The sequence below is a fragment of the Scylla paramamosain genome, chromosome 7, assembly GCF_035594125.1.
Source record: "Scylla paramamosain isolate STU-SP2022 chromosome 7, ASM3559412v1, whole genome shotgun sequence".
Classification (NCBI taxonomy): Eukaryota; Metazoa; Arthropoda; class Malacostraca; order Decapoda; family Portunidae; genus Scylla; species Scylla paramamosain.
In genome coordinates, this window is record NC_087157.1 from 11,282,501 (window position 1) to 11,298,088 (window position 15,588).

General features: G+C 47.0%; 1 protein-coding gene across 8 annotated transcripts in view; it reads right to left on the reverse strand.

Moving 5' to 3' along the window:
* Positions 1 to 15,588, reverse strand: part of LOC135101757 (nascent polypeptide-associated complex subunit alpha, muscle-specific form-like) — a 190,186-nt gene that overhangs the window by 126,331 nt on the left and 48,267 nt on the right. For all 8 annotated transcript variants that reach the window (XM_064006044.1, XM_064006043.1, XM_064006039.1 and 5 more), the window contains exons 2-3: positions 7,523 to 9,091; positions 4,442 to 4,596 (exon numbers count right to left, since the gene is read on the reverse strand). In XM_064006044.1, the coding sequence (XP_063862114.1) occupies positions 4,442 to 4,596; positions 7,523 to 8,574 (1,207 nt within the window). In that variant the 5' untranslated portion in view covers positions 8,575 to 9,091. The remainder of the gene's footprint in view (positions 1 to 4,441; positions 4,597 to 7,522; positions 9,092 to 15,588) is intronic.

Consider the following 15,588-nt stretch of genomic DNA (forward strand, 5'->3'; position numbering starts at 1 on the left):
AGCTGTATGATGAAGGGGGAAGAGGAAGATGTGAGGAAGAGGGAGGAGGAAAGATGGCAGAGGCTATGTTTGGAGAGAGAATGGAGTGCTTAGTGTCTAGAGGTAAAGGAAGGAAGGGGAAGGGGGAAGAAGGAGGGGGAGGAAAGGGTCGTAAGGTAAGGAAGACATTACGCTGAAAGGAAGTGAGAGAAGGGAGGAAGGAGGGAAGGAAGGGAGGAAGGAGGGAAGGAAGGAAGGAAGGAGGGAGGAAGATCAGTGTCGGTTCTGGTTTTAGTATAATAAAAAAAAAAATACACTAATGACTCTTCGCTGTCTCGTGTTGTGAATTTATTGTATTTGGTTTCAAGTAACTGTTTTCATCTCTTCAGTAGTGGTAGTGGTAGTAGTAGTAGTAGTAGTAGTAGTAGTAGTAGTAGTAGTAGTAGTAGTAGTAGTAGTAGTAGTAGTAGTAGTAGTAGTAGTAGTAGTAGTAGTAGTAGTAGTTGTTGTTGTTGTTGTTGTTGTTGTTGTTGTTGTTGTTGTTGTTGTTGTTGTTGTTGTTGTTGTTGTTGTTGTTGTTGTTGTTGTTGTTGTTGTTGTTGTTGTTGTTGTTGTTGTTGTTGTTGTTGTTGTTGTTGTAGTAATGGTGATGATGGTGGTGGTGGTGGTGGTAAGAGTAGTAGTAGTAGTAGTAGCAGTAGTAGTAGTAGTAGTAGTAGTAGTAGTAGTAGTAGTAACACCATCAACAACGATAATGGTAACAATATAACAATAAGTTACATTATAAATATCACTTCGTCTCGTTCTCACACTATGGTTTTATTTACAAAAAAAATAAAAAATAAATAAATAAATAAATAAAATAAAATACTCTTGGAAATCCCCAGACCGACCAACGCTCCTTCTGTCGAGTCTGGCAGTCTGGTCTGGTCTGACTTGGCTTGGCGTGGCGCTGACCTCAATAGAAGCCAAAATATATATGGCGGAAAGAAAAGAAAAAAAAAAAAAGTGGGGGAGGAAAGAAATATGGATGAAAGACTAAATTTCCTTCCTCATTTACATTTCCAAGTATAAGGTGGACTGATTGTGTTGATTTTTCTTATTTTTAATTAGTTAACTAATTTATTTATTTGTACATTCCTTTCTTTATTTATTTACTTAAATCTTCAGTTTGGTTCCTTTATTGTTAACCTAAAGGTGAAAGGTAGTGGGAAGGTGGAGGAAGAAGAGAAAGAGGAGGGGGAGGAGAAGGAAGAGGAAGAGGAGTGAGGAAAGGTGAGGAAAGAATGCCATAAGGGAGAAATGTGGGGAACAAGAGGAGGAGAAGGAGGGGGAGGAGGAGGAACTGACGAAGCTGATGAGAGAGGTAAGAACAAGAGTAAGAGAAGTGAGGAGAGGAAGGGAAGGAAAGGAAAGGTAAGGAAGGAAAGGAAGGATCTGAAGATGAGAAGGTTTTGCTTAGGGATGAGAGAAGGGGGAAGAGGGGATGGAGGAGGCTGGAGGAAAATGAAGGACCATGAAGAGGGAATGTGTGATAGAAAGGAGACTGAGGTAACACGGGTGAGGGGAGGTGTAAGGGGAGACAGAGAAGCTGACAATTATGAACAGACGAGAAGGGGAAGGAAGGGGAAGAGGAGATGGTGATGATGGGGGTGAGGGAAAGGAAGAAACAGAACAAAAAAATATTAGAAATGTAAACAGAAGAGGAGAGGAGGGGAGGAAGATACCAGACAGAGGTTGACTATGATGAACAGACAATGGGAAAGGGAAAGAAGGGAAAGGGGAAGAGGAGGAGGGAGAAGAGATGATGATGCGATGAGAGAAACGAGGGAAAAAAAGATACTAGATGTGTAAACGAAAGAATAGAGGAGGGGAAAAGATAACGAGGAGAAATTAGAGGGGGAGAAAAGGAGGTGATGATGTTGGTGAGTGTGAGAGGGGAAATGAGGGAAGGATAAAAGTATGGTTATGAGTGAAGGGAAGCAAACATTCTTTCAAGTATATCAGTATGGGCGTGTCTGCAGGAGAAAGAGAGAGAGAGAGAGAGAGAGAGAGAGAGAGAGAGAGAGAGAGAGAGAGAGAGAGAGAGAGAGAGAGAGAGAGGGGGGGGGACACTTGACCTTACTTCATGGCCTCTGTTGTAAATGTATGCAGAAGAGAAAGGGAGAAGGGAATAATTTAAGGAAGAGGAAAAGAAAAAGTTGAGAGACAGACAGAGAAGGAAAGAGAACAAAAGAGAGAGAGAGAGAGAGAGAGAGAGAGAGAGAGAGAGAGAGAGAGAGAGAGAGAGAGAGAGAGAGAGAGAGAGAGAGAGAGCGAGCCAGCCAGCTTCCACCAGCCGGACTTTTCCTGCCCTCTAATTGGCTGGAAAACTTGAATTGGTACATTGTCATGACGTGGTTGGCTGTTCCGTATTTTCCTTAAGCCCAAGACTCGCCCTGATTGGCTGGCGAGTTACCAGTTGTACTTTTTTTCCTGGCTTCTGATTGGTTGCTGGGAAATTTGCCTCGTAACTCCTCTCTCGTGATTGGCAAAAATACCTGAGGAAAGAAAATTGGGGAAAGAAGAATACCTTATAAGATCCTCTGGTGTAGAGAGAGAGGGAGAGTGCACGTGACTGGACGCTTGAAGGAGGATAGGAAGGAAGAAAGGAGGGAGGGAGGGAGGGAGAAAGGGATAAAAGGAGGAGGGAGGGGGGAAGGGAGGATAGAAGGGATGGATGAAGTGAAGAAGGAACGAAAGGAAAACAAGGGAGAAGGAAGTAACAAAAGAGGGAAAGTGGAAGGAAGGGAGGGGAGAGGAGGAGCAAAGTGAGGAAGAAAAGCAGGAAAGGAAGGAATGGAGGGAAAATGGGATTAGAAAGAAGACGGTGTGTTAACAGAAAAACAAATGAAAAAAAAAACGTAAAGACGAAGCCGTTAAGTAGAAAGAATAAAAATTAATAATGAAAAATAAAAAATAATGAAAACGCAACACTAAGAATACATAAGAGTCAAGACAAACGAGATGAAAGAAAGAAGAAAATGAAGCAAAGAAAAAGAAGAATGAAAAAAGCCAACAATAAGAAGATCTCAAGAGAAATTAAATGAAAAGAAAGAGATTAATTAGACAAAAAGTACAAGAGCGGGCCATTAGTATACACGTAGAGAGGGTGGGGGAAAGGGGGAGGGGTAGAGGCAGAAGATCGAGGAGGAAGGTGTATATGGGGGAAGGTGGGAAGGGGGGAGGAAGGAAGGGATAAGATAATGGGGATATAATGAACCGTTTAAGTATGAGAAGAGAGAGAGAGAGAGAGAGAGAGAGAGAGAGAGAGAGAGAGAGAGAGAGAGAGAGAGAGAGAGAGAGAGAGAGACCTTTTACTTTTCCACGTATCTTCGGAATCTTTCTCAAATCAGGTAATATGTGAACGTCGCATTGCACGCTCTGTCTCTGCGTGTAATCTGCATGGCGCACGGGGAGAGGAGGAGGAGGAGGGGGTAGGGGAGGGGATGGGGAAGGGGAAGGGGAAAGTTCAGGAGCACTCTGGGGTATTAGGAAGCCTGACGGGTCCGCGGGGGACTTGAAACGAACGTAGCGAGGTGCAGGGATGGTGGGAGGGGGCGGGGAAACAATACAACAATACTGCCGGGGCGGAGTGGAGGACGGCTGGCGGTGAAGTCACTGTGGGAAAGGTAGTGATGAAACGGCGGAGCGTGGCAATGGTGAGGGACTGAGGGAACTTGTTAAGGAAAAATAGATATGTGTGTGTGTGTGTGTGTGTGTGTTCCCCATCCACTGGTCTTTAAAAAATGCAATTCGTTGGGTGTTTCCAGTTTTTGTGGTACTGTTTTTCCAGCATGTCCTCTTGAAGGTTTGTGTTGGTGTTGGCGGGCATTAAGCAACGGAGGCTGAGATAGAAGTGGTGTTACAATAGTCTGTGAGTGGTGAGTCTGTACAGGGTGGGTGAAACGTATGGAAATAAGACCAACTGCTATAAGAACATTACTCCACACAGTTTTCCAGTATGTCCTCTTGATGCCTCGTGATAGCAGCGAGTAATAAAGTCAGATGAACAGAAAGTGTTATTTTGATATGTTATTTTGATAGTCTCTGGTTGGTAGATAAAACATAAAAAAAGGACCAGCAATTATCACGATTCCACACACTTTTCCATGTCTTCCTATAGCCTGTAGGTGTTAGTAGGAAAACATTATCAGGTATCATAGTTCACCACTCATATGGACTTTTCCTAAGGTGGTGGTTAAAACATACCTTATATTACCAGCTATTATAGTTTGCCATTCACATTTACCTTAGTGGATAAAACGTAGGAAAACATTACCAGCTATTACAGTCTACCACTTCCCACACTCACAAGTAGTAGGAGCAGGTTACCAAACACCTCCAAGGCCTCTAGAGTAGGACGGAGGTGCTATAGGTGTGGCGGCCAGGTGGTAGGGATTAGTTATCGACAGGTACTCACCCAGCAGCTTGGAGAGCCAGTCCGCTAGGTCCTCCTTCAGGGGAAGCAGTTGGCGCTCGTGGGCCTCTGCGATCTTGGCGTTGAGGAGCGACATGTACTCCGTCTCGGTCTTCGGGTACTCGTCGTCCTCCAGCTCCAGGCAGAAGGACGGTTCCCTGGGGAGGGTGGGGGAAGGGCTTGACTATAGGTGAATTGGTGGCCATTGATTTGATGTTCCTTGGTGTACTTGTGTTAATGGATGAAAGGAGGACATTAATATAGGTAAACTGGTGGCTACTGACGTGATGACTCTTGGATTGTTTTACATTTTAGTTCATTAAAAGAAGAAGAAGGAAGGGGCAGGACATGAGTATAAGTGATCGTTTAGCTGTTGAAGGTGAAGGGGAGGACATGAGTATAGATGAAGGCATTGTTATTAATCTAATATTGTTACTTTGATAATTTTGCGTTGCTTCAGATGGTGTTTTTTACGTAAGAGCCAAGGGCTATAAAATGGCAGAAAAAGGTCCCAATTGAGGTATCAGTCTCTAAAAGAGTTGAGGCAAAAGGATTATCCAGAATTAAAGAAGTGTCTTGAAACCTCCCTCCTGAAAGAGTTGAAGTCATAGGTGGGGGGAAATACAGAAGCAGGCGTGGAGTTCCAGAGTTTACCAGAGTTGCTTGGTGTTGTGGTTGTGCGAATGAAGAGGAAGGACATAAGTACAAGTGAACGCTTAGCTTTGACGTGTTGTGGTGTGCATTATTTTGTTTTTCTTGTGGTGTGGTAATGTTAAAGGTACTAGTGGTGGTACTTGTGTGTTAGTGGTGGTGGTGGTGGTGGTGGTGGTTGCTGCACCGGCTTGATTGTTAGGTCTATACCTACTGGTGTGACTGGTTAATTGTTAGGCATATTGATTGTTATTGTTTTTGTTGATGTTGTTTTTCCTGCTGTCACTATTGTTCCAGGGTGGCCAGACTAGCCTGGCCCTGGCCCTGCCCTGGCCGGTGTTGTGTCTCCCAGGAACAGGTTTGCCCGGGAAATAGAGAAGAGGAAATTAAAACACTGCTTCAGTGGCGAGGGATAATGTGCGTGAAAAGTGTGTGATCCCCGTAATGCTCTCCTTTGGAAAGAGCTTATGCGGGAGAGAGAGAGAGAGAGAGAGAGAGAGAGAGAGAGAGAGAGAGAGAGAGAGAGAGAGAGAGAGAAACATTAAGATTTGTTTCTCGGATGCAGAAGAAATCAAGAATGTTCACTATAATTAATAATATCAACAGAATTAACAAAACATCATCAACAACAACAACAACAACAACAACAACAACAACAACAACAACAACAACTACTACTACTACTACTGCTACTACTACTACTACTACTTCTACAAAACATTACCAACACCATCACTACCACCACAAACAACAGCAGCAACAACAACAACAGGAAGAGCAACAACCATTACAATTACAACTACAACAACAGCACTCAAGGTCACGGGAAGGGAGTGGAAGGGCGTGGAAGGGAGGGACAGTCACCCGGTAAGGTCAGAGTTCACGCCGCGATGGACGTTCTCCTTAAAACTCAACGGAACAAAAGTCAAATACATCCCGGCGCGGCAAATGTCATGAAGTGTTAGTGTTGCTTGCTGGCATGAAGGGAACCAAGAGAACCAGGAGAACCAACCAGGAGCTGTACATCCTTTCTACGTTCCCCTTAACCCGGTACAGGTAAAGAGAAGGAAGAGGAGGAAGAAAAAATGCAGTAACTGACTGCCATAAGGATAAATGGAAGAAAATGTTGTTACTTGCTAAATTCAGATTAACCAAGCAAACCAACCGAGACTTATTTGTCCTTGTGTTCTCTTTGGCCAGGTGCAGATAAAGAGAAAAAAAGAGGAAGAAGAAAAAGAAGAATCACCAGTACTAGAAAACCTTCACTTCCATACATTAAAAGAAAGAGAATATTTAAGAAGAATGACAATATATTTGAAGAGAAGAGCAAAAAGAATATTTACTACAAGAGCTTCCTCTGTGACTTCCATACAGATAAAAAGAAGGAGAATGACAATGAGAACATCCTTCCTGGTTCTCGCAGGAACAAAACGAAAGAAGAAAGAATAAGAGGAAGAAGACCGTTCTCTTTGACTTCCATACGAATAAAAAAAAAAAAATGATATAGGAAGCAGCGAAAAAAAAAAAAAAAGAAAGAGCAGCTGAAGCAAACAAGTTAGCAGGAAAGGAATACTTATGATAAAATTGAAAAGGGTCAAAAGAGGAGAGAACAAAACGAGAAAGGCGACAGTAAAGAAAACTGGAGCTAGTATGAGAGGAACAGGAGAGAAATTAAAAAGTCTGTCTGGCGAGGAAGCAAGAGGTGACGCCGAGTCCAGACATAAATAGAAATTAAAATAATGGAGGCAAATGAGTTTATAATTCAACTCTGCAGAAGAGAAAAGGGTGACGGAGTGAGGTGACGCGAGGGACGTGAGCGGAGGAGCCGCGAGACGCGGAAAGAAGGGAAGAGAAGGACAGCAGGAAAAGGAAGAGGACAAGAATAGCCTAATTACTTCAGTTTACGAGGGACTGGGTAAAGCAGGATGGCGCTGGGGGAGGGAGGGTGAGGAGGGGGGAAGGAGCAGCATGCCGCGTGAGTGATATAGACATAAAGCAAGAGTAGAGGAAGGAGGCAGAGTGGTGCAGGAAAGGAACGTGAAATTAACGAGAGAAGAATGTGTAACGAGTAAAGGTGAGGCGCGGGGCTGAGGGACAGGTAGAGCTGGAATTGACGCAGAGCCGAGCAGGAAGTCATTTTGAGCATCGTAAAGAAAAGAAGCACTGAGGAATTATTAGTGGCAGGAAAGGAGTAAGAGATATGAAATGTAAGTAGAGGAAAGTCATTTGATTGATGACAGACAAATTATGGAGAACACTGTCTTAGGTGAGGGTGTCTTGTGCGGCAGAAGCAGGAAAGAGGGGAGGAGGAGCGTGAGGCGGAGAGGAAGGCCCAGCTGGTCAGGCTGGTCCATAATTTGCATTGCACGGTGTTAAGTTGGTACAGGCAGTGTTTGTTGCGAGGCGGGGAGGAGGGAGGGACGCCTCACGTACCTGGACTTGCTGCGCGGGGTGCGGGGGGTGCGGGGCGTCCTGGGGGTGGCCACCACCTCAGAGGACGAGCTGGACTGGAGGGCGGACTCCAGCCTGTCAGCAGCGTCACTCACCCCGGCGTCCTCGTACACCCCGCTGGTGTCCATGCCGCCCCCGTCCACTGCGGAGAGGCCATCCTTGCTGCCTGCCTTGGCTCGCTCCTGGCGCCCCGTGGCGGGATCTTGGTGTGCGGTGCCTCGCCCTTCCTCGCCAGCAGAGGCCGCCTCGTCGTCTGTCGCCCCCGGCGTGGTGGCTGTTCTTTTACTTGGGGTCGTGGCGCCCCGCCGCGACCCACTTCTGCTCCTGCTGGGGGTCCGCGCTGGCATATCAAGGACGAATTCCACGCTGCCCCTGACGGGCGTATCGTCGTGGGTGCGGCCGCTGCGCGAGGCGCCTCGGTCTGATTTTTCAGGGTGCGGTGGCTTGAGGGGCGGCGGCTTGTGGCTGCGTGTTGCCATTCCGGCTGCGGCATGCAGGCAGCCCACGGGCGTGCGGTCGTGGGCGCCGTACACGCGGCGGATGAAGGTGCCAGGAGGATGTGCTGGCGGGGTGCAGTCTGGCTCAGGGCGAGGGGGAAGGCCCGGCGGTTGGGCCGGGGAGCCCACGGGGGAGCGGGCTTGGGTTTGGCCGGAGGGAATGTTGGGGGAGGAGTCGGGCCGCCACCACCGACCGGAGTCCGTCATGTTGGTGCCGAAGGCTAGCTCCACTGGGGACATGAGGGAGGGATCGCAGCCGCCGTTGTACAGAGCCTCGCCCGCCCCCTCCGGGAAGGCGTGGGTGGCGGCGTACTCGTAGGTGGTGGGCGCGGTTGGGGTGCGGTAGTGCGCCACGGTGAAGAAGGGCACTTCGTAGTCGGTGTCACTCTTGGAGTACGAGGCGGTGGTGGTCTCCGAGGGGAAGGGAGGGTTGTCGAAAGGTCGAGGTTCAGGGTCGGCATGGGGCGAGAATCCTGGGGCCGCGTCGGCCGCCCTAGGGGAGGGCAGGGACTCTGGGGTGCTACAGAGGGTCGTCATCACTACACACGCTACACTACCGGCCGGTGTCCACTACACCGCGCTCGGCCGCCCTCTCGTGCACCGGCCTACCGTCCGTAACAACATATAAAGGCCGCGGGGGCGCGTGAGGGGCCGGGGGAGTGCGGGGCTGGTGCGTCATGAGCGGCTGCCGCCTGCCTCAGCTCCCGCCATCCAGGCACCGGGCGCGGCCTCCACACTCTCATGGACGGTGGACTATCTCCTCCAAGGTGGTAAAGCGTCGGCAGCTGCCTCGAACAACTGCACCATCATCTGTCATCAACCGGCGCTGTCACCACCAGCAACACTTTCCTATTGCAAGATTTTCACTGATTGATTCGTTTTGTTCTGTACCACTAATGTGTATCACTTAAAGGAACTTATAATATCCACACGAGGCTGACACAAAGGCCAGCTTGAAGCACTGAGCTTGTTTCTTTGCGTGAGAACTATCCCGAGGCTGCCGCGGCCCACGGGTGGCGTCGCAGGCTGCGCTCCGGCCAATCACGCGTCACGTCTGTGGAAGAAACACACATCAGAAAACTGCATATTATAGATCAACCCTAAAATCAAAAGAAATATGTTATCAACACAATCTGTCGGCTTCCGGATCAGTTTGTTCAGTTCACTTCTTATCCCCGGTAAACACTCCTCTGCCCTTCAGACGGCATCCGGTTTTCTAGCATGTTTCAACAATTAACGCAAGTGAGTCAATCCTCGACTCGACAGTACATGCATAGACAATATCACAGAGTTCCAGTAACTGATCAAGCCATCCAAGGCAACATCTCTATTTAATATGACGAACAATAACGAACAACTCATCTTTCGTCCGGTAAATTTCCTTATCCTCTTTTCCACTCCTTTCTGCCTCCTCTCCCCACGTGGACCACAGGCATGCCACACACGACTTAGAAAATTGGACAGGATCCCGATCTCACGTCGCGACGGTCGGGGGTTGGGGAGGCAGATGGGGTGAGCCAGGATCAGGTGTGTTCGCCAGATGAGTGGTGGCGATGTATTGACACGTCTTGCTTCACGGCCAAGATACGAGGCTGTGATGCCGAGTAGTGGTCAGAGAGAGAGAGAGAGAGAGAGAGAGAGAGAGAGAGAGAGAGAGAGAGAGAGAGAGAGAGAGAGTAGTTTCAGTATTTCACGCTTATTCATACTCATCTTTATTAACGCTGCTGGTGGTTATGTCACCGCGCCGGCCCGACCATTAACGCAGGTGGCTTTTTTAGGGATTATTATGCGATTGTGGCGGTGATGGTGACGGTGGCGGTGATGGTGGTGGTGGTGGTGGTGGTGGTGGTGGTGCAGTGTGGTGATGTATTGTTATTGTGGTGGAGGCGGTGCGGCATGATAGCAATTTAGTCATGGTGTTGTAACTTTACGTAATAATAGTAGCTGTAGTAAAGCACACACACACACACACACACACACACACACACAGATACTGACCACAATTTCATGAACAAACAAACCAAAAAATATACGACAAACATTATTGTTATTAAGTTTGGCAGTACGTGAGAAAAAAAAATTATTGTCCTTTCAAACATGGAAATAGATAATTACCACTCTTGAATATGAAATATCACCAAACAACGTAAAAAAAAAAATAACACACACACACACACACACACACACACACACACACACACACACACACACACACACACACACACACACACACACACACACACACCAATCACAACCATTCAAACCTCCTCCATGAGCGACAAACTAAATTCTCTCTAGTGAACCAAGACACAAGGATGACGCGCAGATCTCAAAACATTAATTTATAAGAAGCGGAGCAATTCCGGGCGCCAGTCATGCTGTCGTGGGCCTGAGAGCGCGTCCCCGGCCTAGGCTTACAGATAATCTCCCTTGCGTTCGATTTGACAGGCTGACGAAGGCGGGGTTCAGGAGCTGGTGGGGTTGGGAGAGTGGCGGAGAGGGGGACAGCTGAGAGGGGGGAAAGGGTTGGAAGCGGATGTATAAGCGCTTCAAAACAGCAGTAGGATCACGATTCGAGACTCATGAGGTGAAACACGTGACTGATCTTTGGTGATTTTTGTTTTGTTTCGGCGAACTTGAGGTGCTCTATGTGTTTAAACCTTTGTTTTTTTATGTTTGCGCCTGTTTTTTTTTTTTTTTTCCTTTTTTTACATAATTTAGTGGTGCTTTATATGATGAATGTGATTTGTGTTTTTCTGGCTAATATCTTTATCTATCTGTTACTTAATGTTAGTCGTTAAGGAGAAATATGTGAAAACTGTACGTTTCATTTTGATGAGTACTAAATGTTAGCAGAGAGAGAGAGAGAGAGAGAGAGAGAGAGAGAGAGAGAGAGAGAGAGAGAGAGAGAGAGAGAGAGAGAGAGAACAATGCAGACAAACAGAAACACTACCAGCACAGCACCAGTACACTCACACTGGCATCCACCCTCAAGCCCACAATACAACACTCCCTCACCAGCAGAAGTCCACTCTTCACGTGACATTCCTCAGGACTCATCAAGACTCCGTGACGCGTGGACCCGGTAGCTGGGGCGCCGTGAGCACGAACTACCGCCCGGCCACGTACAAGACATACCAGGAAGCGTCTCATCCACTTCCCCTCCCCTCAAACTGTTCGTGCTCACCGCCTGGCAGCTCAAACAAGCTTCGCGATGTACTGAGGCTGGCCAGGGAGTCTTATCCGGCATCTCTCATCTCCCTCACTTTCATGCCCTTTGTCTTACTCCTGTCTCACGTGTCTTCCTCCCTTCCCCTTCGGTGTCTTTCTCCCCCTGCCCATGTCTTCCCCTCCCCAGTCTTCCTTCCCACGTTGTCTTCCTTCTTCCTTATCTTCCTCCCCCAAGTGTCTTTCTCCGGTGTCTTCCTCCCTCAAGTGTCTTTCTCCAGTATCTTCTCTCTCGTGTCTTCCTCCCCGCAACCATGTCTTCCTCTCTCCAGTATCTTCTTCCCCACGTGTCTCCCTCCACTCCGTCTCTCTTCCGCTCCCCTCCGTGCCTCCTTCCCCTCCTCCCTTCACGCCCCTCCCGGAAGTAAGTATAGACGTAAGGAAAACTGTAGAGGATGACAAGCAAGTTCTAATGTATTCCTCATAATCCGAAGTAATCACAGACTCGAGCAGCTGAGACAAGCATCTTCCGAATGTCTGCCCAGCTTCCTTTCTCTCTTCCCCTCCCATTCTCTCTCTCTTCATTCGATTTTGTCTGGGATGGAGGAATAGCGGAAGAGGCAGAAGAAGGGAAGGGAGCGGTGGTGGTGTTGATGGCAGGGATTTTGGAAAAGAAAGGGGGAAAGGGAAAGGGATGGGACAGAAATGAGAAGAGGAAGAGGTGACAATGGTGATGGTGGTGGTAGAGACTTGAATGATAGAAGGAAGAGAAAGAGGAGATAGGGGAAAAGGGAGACAGGCAGTGACGACAGTGAAGACTTGGGTGAATGAAGAGAGAAGGAGGAGAGACAGAGCAAGAGGAAGATATGGCATGACTTGGATGAAAGAAGGAAAAGAGAAAGAGAAGAGACAGAGGAAGAGGAAGTCAAGGCAGTGGAAGTGGCTTGCATGAAAGAAGGAAGAGAGAAAGAGAGACGGAGGAAAGACAGAAGACAAGTCAGCGGCGGCGGTGGTGGCAGGGATGATCCGCCTCGCCTGGCCTGTATTGCCTCGCCAGCGCCACCAAGGTCACAGTAGAAACCTCAAATCCTGCTGAAGCCGCGCCTTCCGTCACTCTGCCACATGGGGCACCCTTAAAGCTGCGGGATAGCACCGAAACACACTGGGACGCGGTGTGTGATGTATGGAGGCGACGTGACGTGATGGTGAATAGGAGTAGTAGATAGGAGTGCGGTTTTTCTATTAGGCCCGGGAGCAGAAAGAGGCGGCGAAAGAGGGTGAGGGGACGCGACGTGACGTAAGGATTGTGTATATGGGAGTAGTACTCAGGCGACTGGCTTTCCTATTACGCCTGGGAGCAGAAGGAGGCGGCGAAGGAGGGGGCGGTGATATAAGAACATTAGAAAATAGTACGGGAAAATGCAAAAAGCCACCAGGCCTACACGTGGCAGTCCTGTGTAGAGAGTAAAGACTACTGATGATAAGAGAGTTAAGTTGATGTAGGGGTGGAAACAAGGATAAATACATACAGGGGGAGTGAGTGGAGTAATAGTGGAGAGGTAATAATTTCACGGGACTGGGTAAGAGTAAGAGTGGGAGTATGAGGGAGTGTAAGAGGGAACATAGTAAAGGAATAGTGTGGGGAAGGGTAAGGGGGTGTTAAGGGGTGAAGAGTGAAGGGATGGCAGAGAGGTGCGGAGAGTCAGAGGGTGTTAGAGGGGACAGACTATAGTGGTAGGGGAAAGCAGAGTTGGTGAGGGAGTGGTGAGGGGACAGAGAGGGGTGGTCGTGGTAGTGGAAGGGAGGATAGTAAGGTTAGGTTAGGCATAGAGTGTGATGTTAGGGACTTGAGTCAGGAAGATGTTAGGGTGTAGCAGATAGGAATGAGATGTATTAGAGAGGGACAGTGTTAGAGAAAGAGATGTATACGTAATTTTAGAACAGAAAGAGAGTAAGTCACGATATTGATAGACAGGGTATAGAGAAGAGAGGGACAGTGTTAGAGAGAGGTGTTAGAAGGGACAATGTGATATAGAGAGTGGGAGAGGAAAGATATATTAGACAACGTATAGCGGACATAAGTGAGAGAGTAGGGTATTAAGAGACAATGTGACGTCATGATAGACAAGGTATAGAAAAGAGTGAGAGGTGTTAGTGAGAGCAGAGTGACAGCAGTGAGTGGTAGTGGGTCACGGTGTCACCAGTCGCCTCACTCTCCCAATCTCCCTCTCTCTCCCTTCCGGTGCAAGTTTATGCGAGCAGTGCCGCGAGTGATGGTCGTTTGCTCTTTTCCCTCAAACAAATCCTCGGGTCGGCTCTCCGCTGTACAAAACACTCCACTCTGCCTGCCTGCCTCGCTCGGCCCTCGCCCTCCGCTCCTTTTCCTTCCTTCCCTTTTTCGTCTTTCCTCTTTTTCTTATCCTTTGTTGTCTTTTTTCTTCCCCCCTTCAGTATTTTTCTTCCTTTTTTTTGTTATTTTGCTTTTCTTATCCCCACTTTCTTTTTTTCTCCTTTTTTCTCTTGTTCCTTTTCGTCTGTTTTCTTTTCCCTTCAGTGTTTTTCTACCTTCTCTTCATTGTTTTTTTTTAATTCAACTATTCTTCCTCTGCTTTCCCTCCTGGCCTCTATTTTCCTCTCTTTACTTCCTTTTTTGTTACCTTCTGTCTCTCTTATTCCCTTTTTTATTTCCTCTTCGTTATTTTCTTTCTCCCCCTCTTTTTCTGGTATTTTCCTTTCCATTCTTCCTCTGCTTTCCTTTCATGCCTTTTTTTTTCCTTCCAATTAATTTTTGTCACTTTCCTTTTTTTTATTTTCCCTTAATTATTTTCTTCCATATTTTAACTTTTCCCATTTTTCCTCTGATTTTCTTTCAGGCCTCTTTCCTTTTCTTTTTTTCTGACTTTCTTCCTTTTATAATTTGACATTTTCCTATCTTCCGTCACTTCCTCTTATTCCTACTCTACTGTGATCTTTTTCTCTCCACTTTTTTTTTTATTATTAATTTCGTGTGTTCTTTCTTTATCCTCATTTCCTTTCCACGTATTTTCCTGTGATGCCTCCCATCTTTCCTTCGTCTCCTTTGTTCCTTCCTCATTTGCTGTGATTTCTTCCATGTTTTCTTCGTCTCTTTCTAGTCTTTCTCTATTTTCATTCGCTTTTCCATTTTTCCTTCATTCTATCTTTTTCTTTCTTCTGTTATTTCTATTCAGTCCAGTTGCATTTCCTCTCATCCTTTCTTCACCACTTCATGTTTCTTGGTTCTCTCTCTCTCTCTCTCTCTCTCTCTCTCTCTCTCTCTCTCTCTCTCTCTCTCTCTCTCTCTCTCTCTCTCTCTCTCTCTCTCTCTCTCTCTCTCTCTCTCTCTTCCTGTATTCAGTGACTCACTCCTTCACGCCTTCTCTCCCTCCCTCCTTCCTTTATCTCACTTCTTTGTATTCTTCTTTGTTACTTTTTTCCTTTCGTTCTCTTTCACTTTCGGTCGCCTCTAGACCTTCCTTTTTATCTCTAGATTTGTCTTTGTTTTCCTCCTCCTCCTCCTCCTCCTCCTCCTCCTCCTCCTCACCTAATCTTTCACTCCCGGTAACGTATCACAGTTTTGGCTTCGGTTTTTCCTTCAGTCCTCCTCCTCCTAGATGAGATGACAGGTGGATATGTTTTATAAAAGGACTGCCACGTGTAGGCCTGAAGGCGTCTCGCAACTTCTCTGATTTTCTTATGTTCTCCTCCTCCTTCTCCCCCCTCCTCCTCCTCCTCCTCCTCCTCCTCCTCCTCCTCCTCCTCCTCCTCCACCACCATCCAAGGGCACATTAACATCTTCCTTGTGGTTTGCTATGGTCTTCCCTCATTACTAACCATTCTGAAATCTTTCTTCTTGGTCCACAACTATCTGTAAGCATTATACTAGCTAAAAATTGCTAAATCTTTGTTAATTCCCTTTTTTTCACTTTTTTTTCATGTCGCTTTTTGTTCAGATTTCGTTGCTTCTAGCGTTGTGAGGTGTTGCATATCGTTATGAAAGGGTAAAAAGATAAAAGACATCCTACTTCACAGTTTATTTGGGTGCATGAGCGTCCTTCCGCGGCTTCCTTTGCAAGTATAAATTCAAGTCCGTTCATGGGTCTGGGAATCAAGATCAAGAATACTCCACTTCCACGAAAGCCTCTCTCTCTCTCTCTCTCTCTCTCTCTCTCTCTCTCTCTCTCTCTCTCTCTCTCTCTCTCTCTCTCTCTCTCTCTCTCTCTCTCTCTCTCTCTCTCTCTCTCTCTCTCTCTCTCTCGTATAATGCCTGCAGTAGTTAAGAGGTTGTAACTAAAGGAGGAAAAGGAAGGAAGGCAAGGTAAGAGGGAGGAGGAAATATGAGGGATACTGGGTAAAGGATGGGTG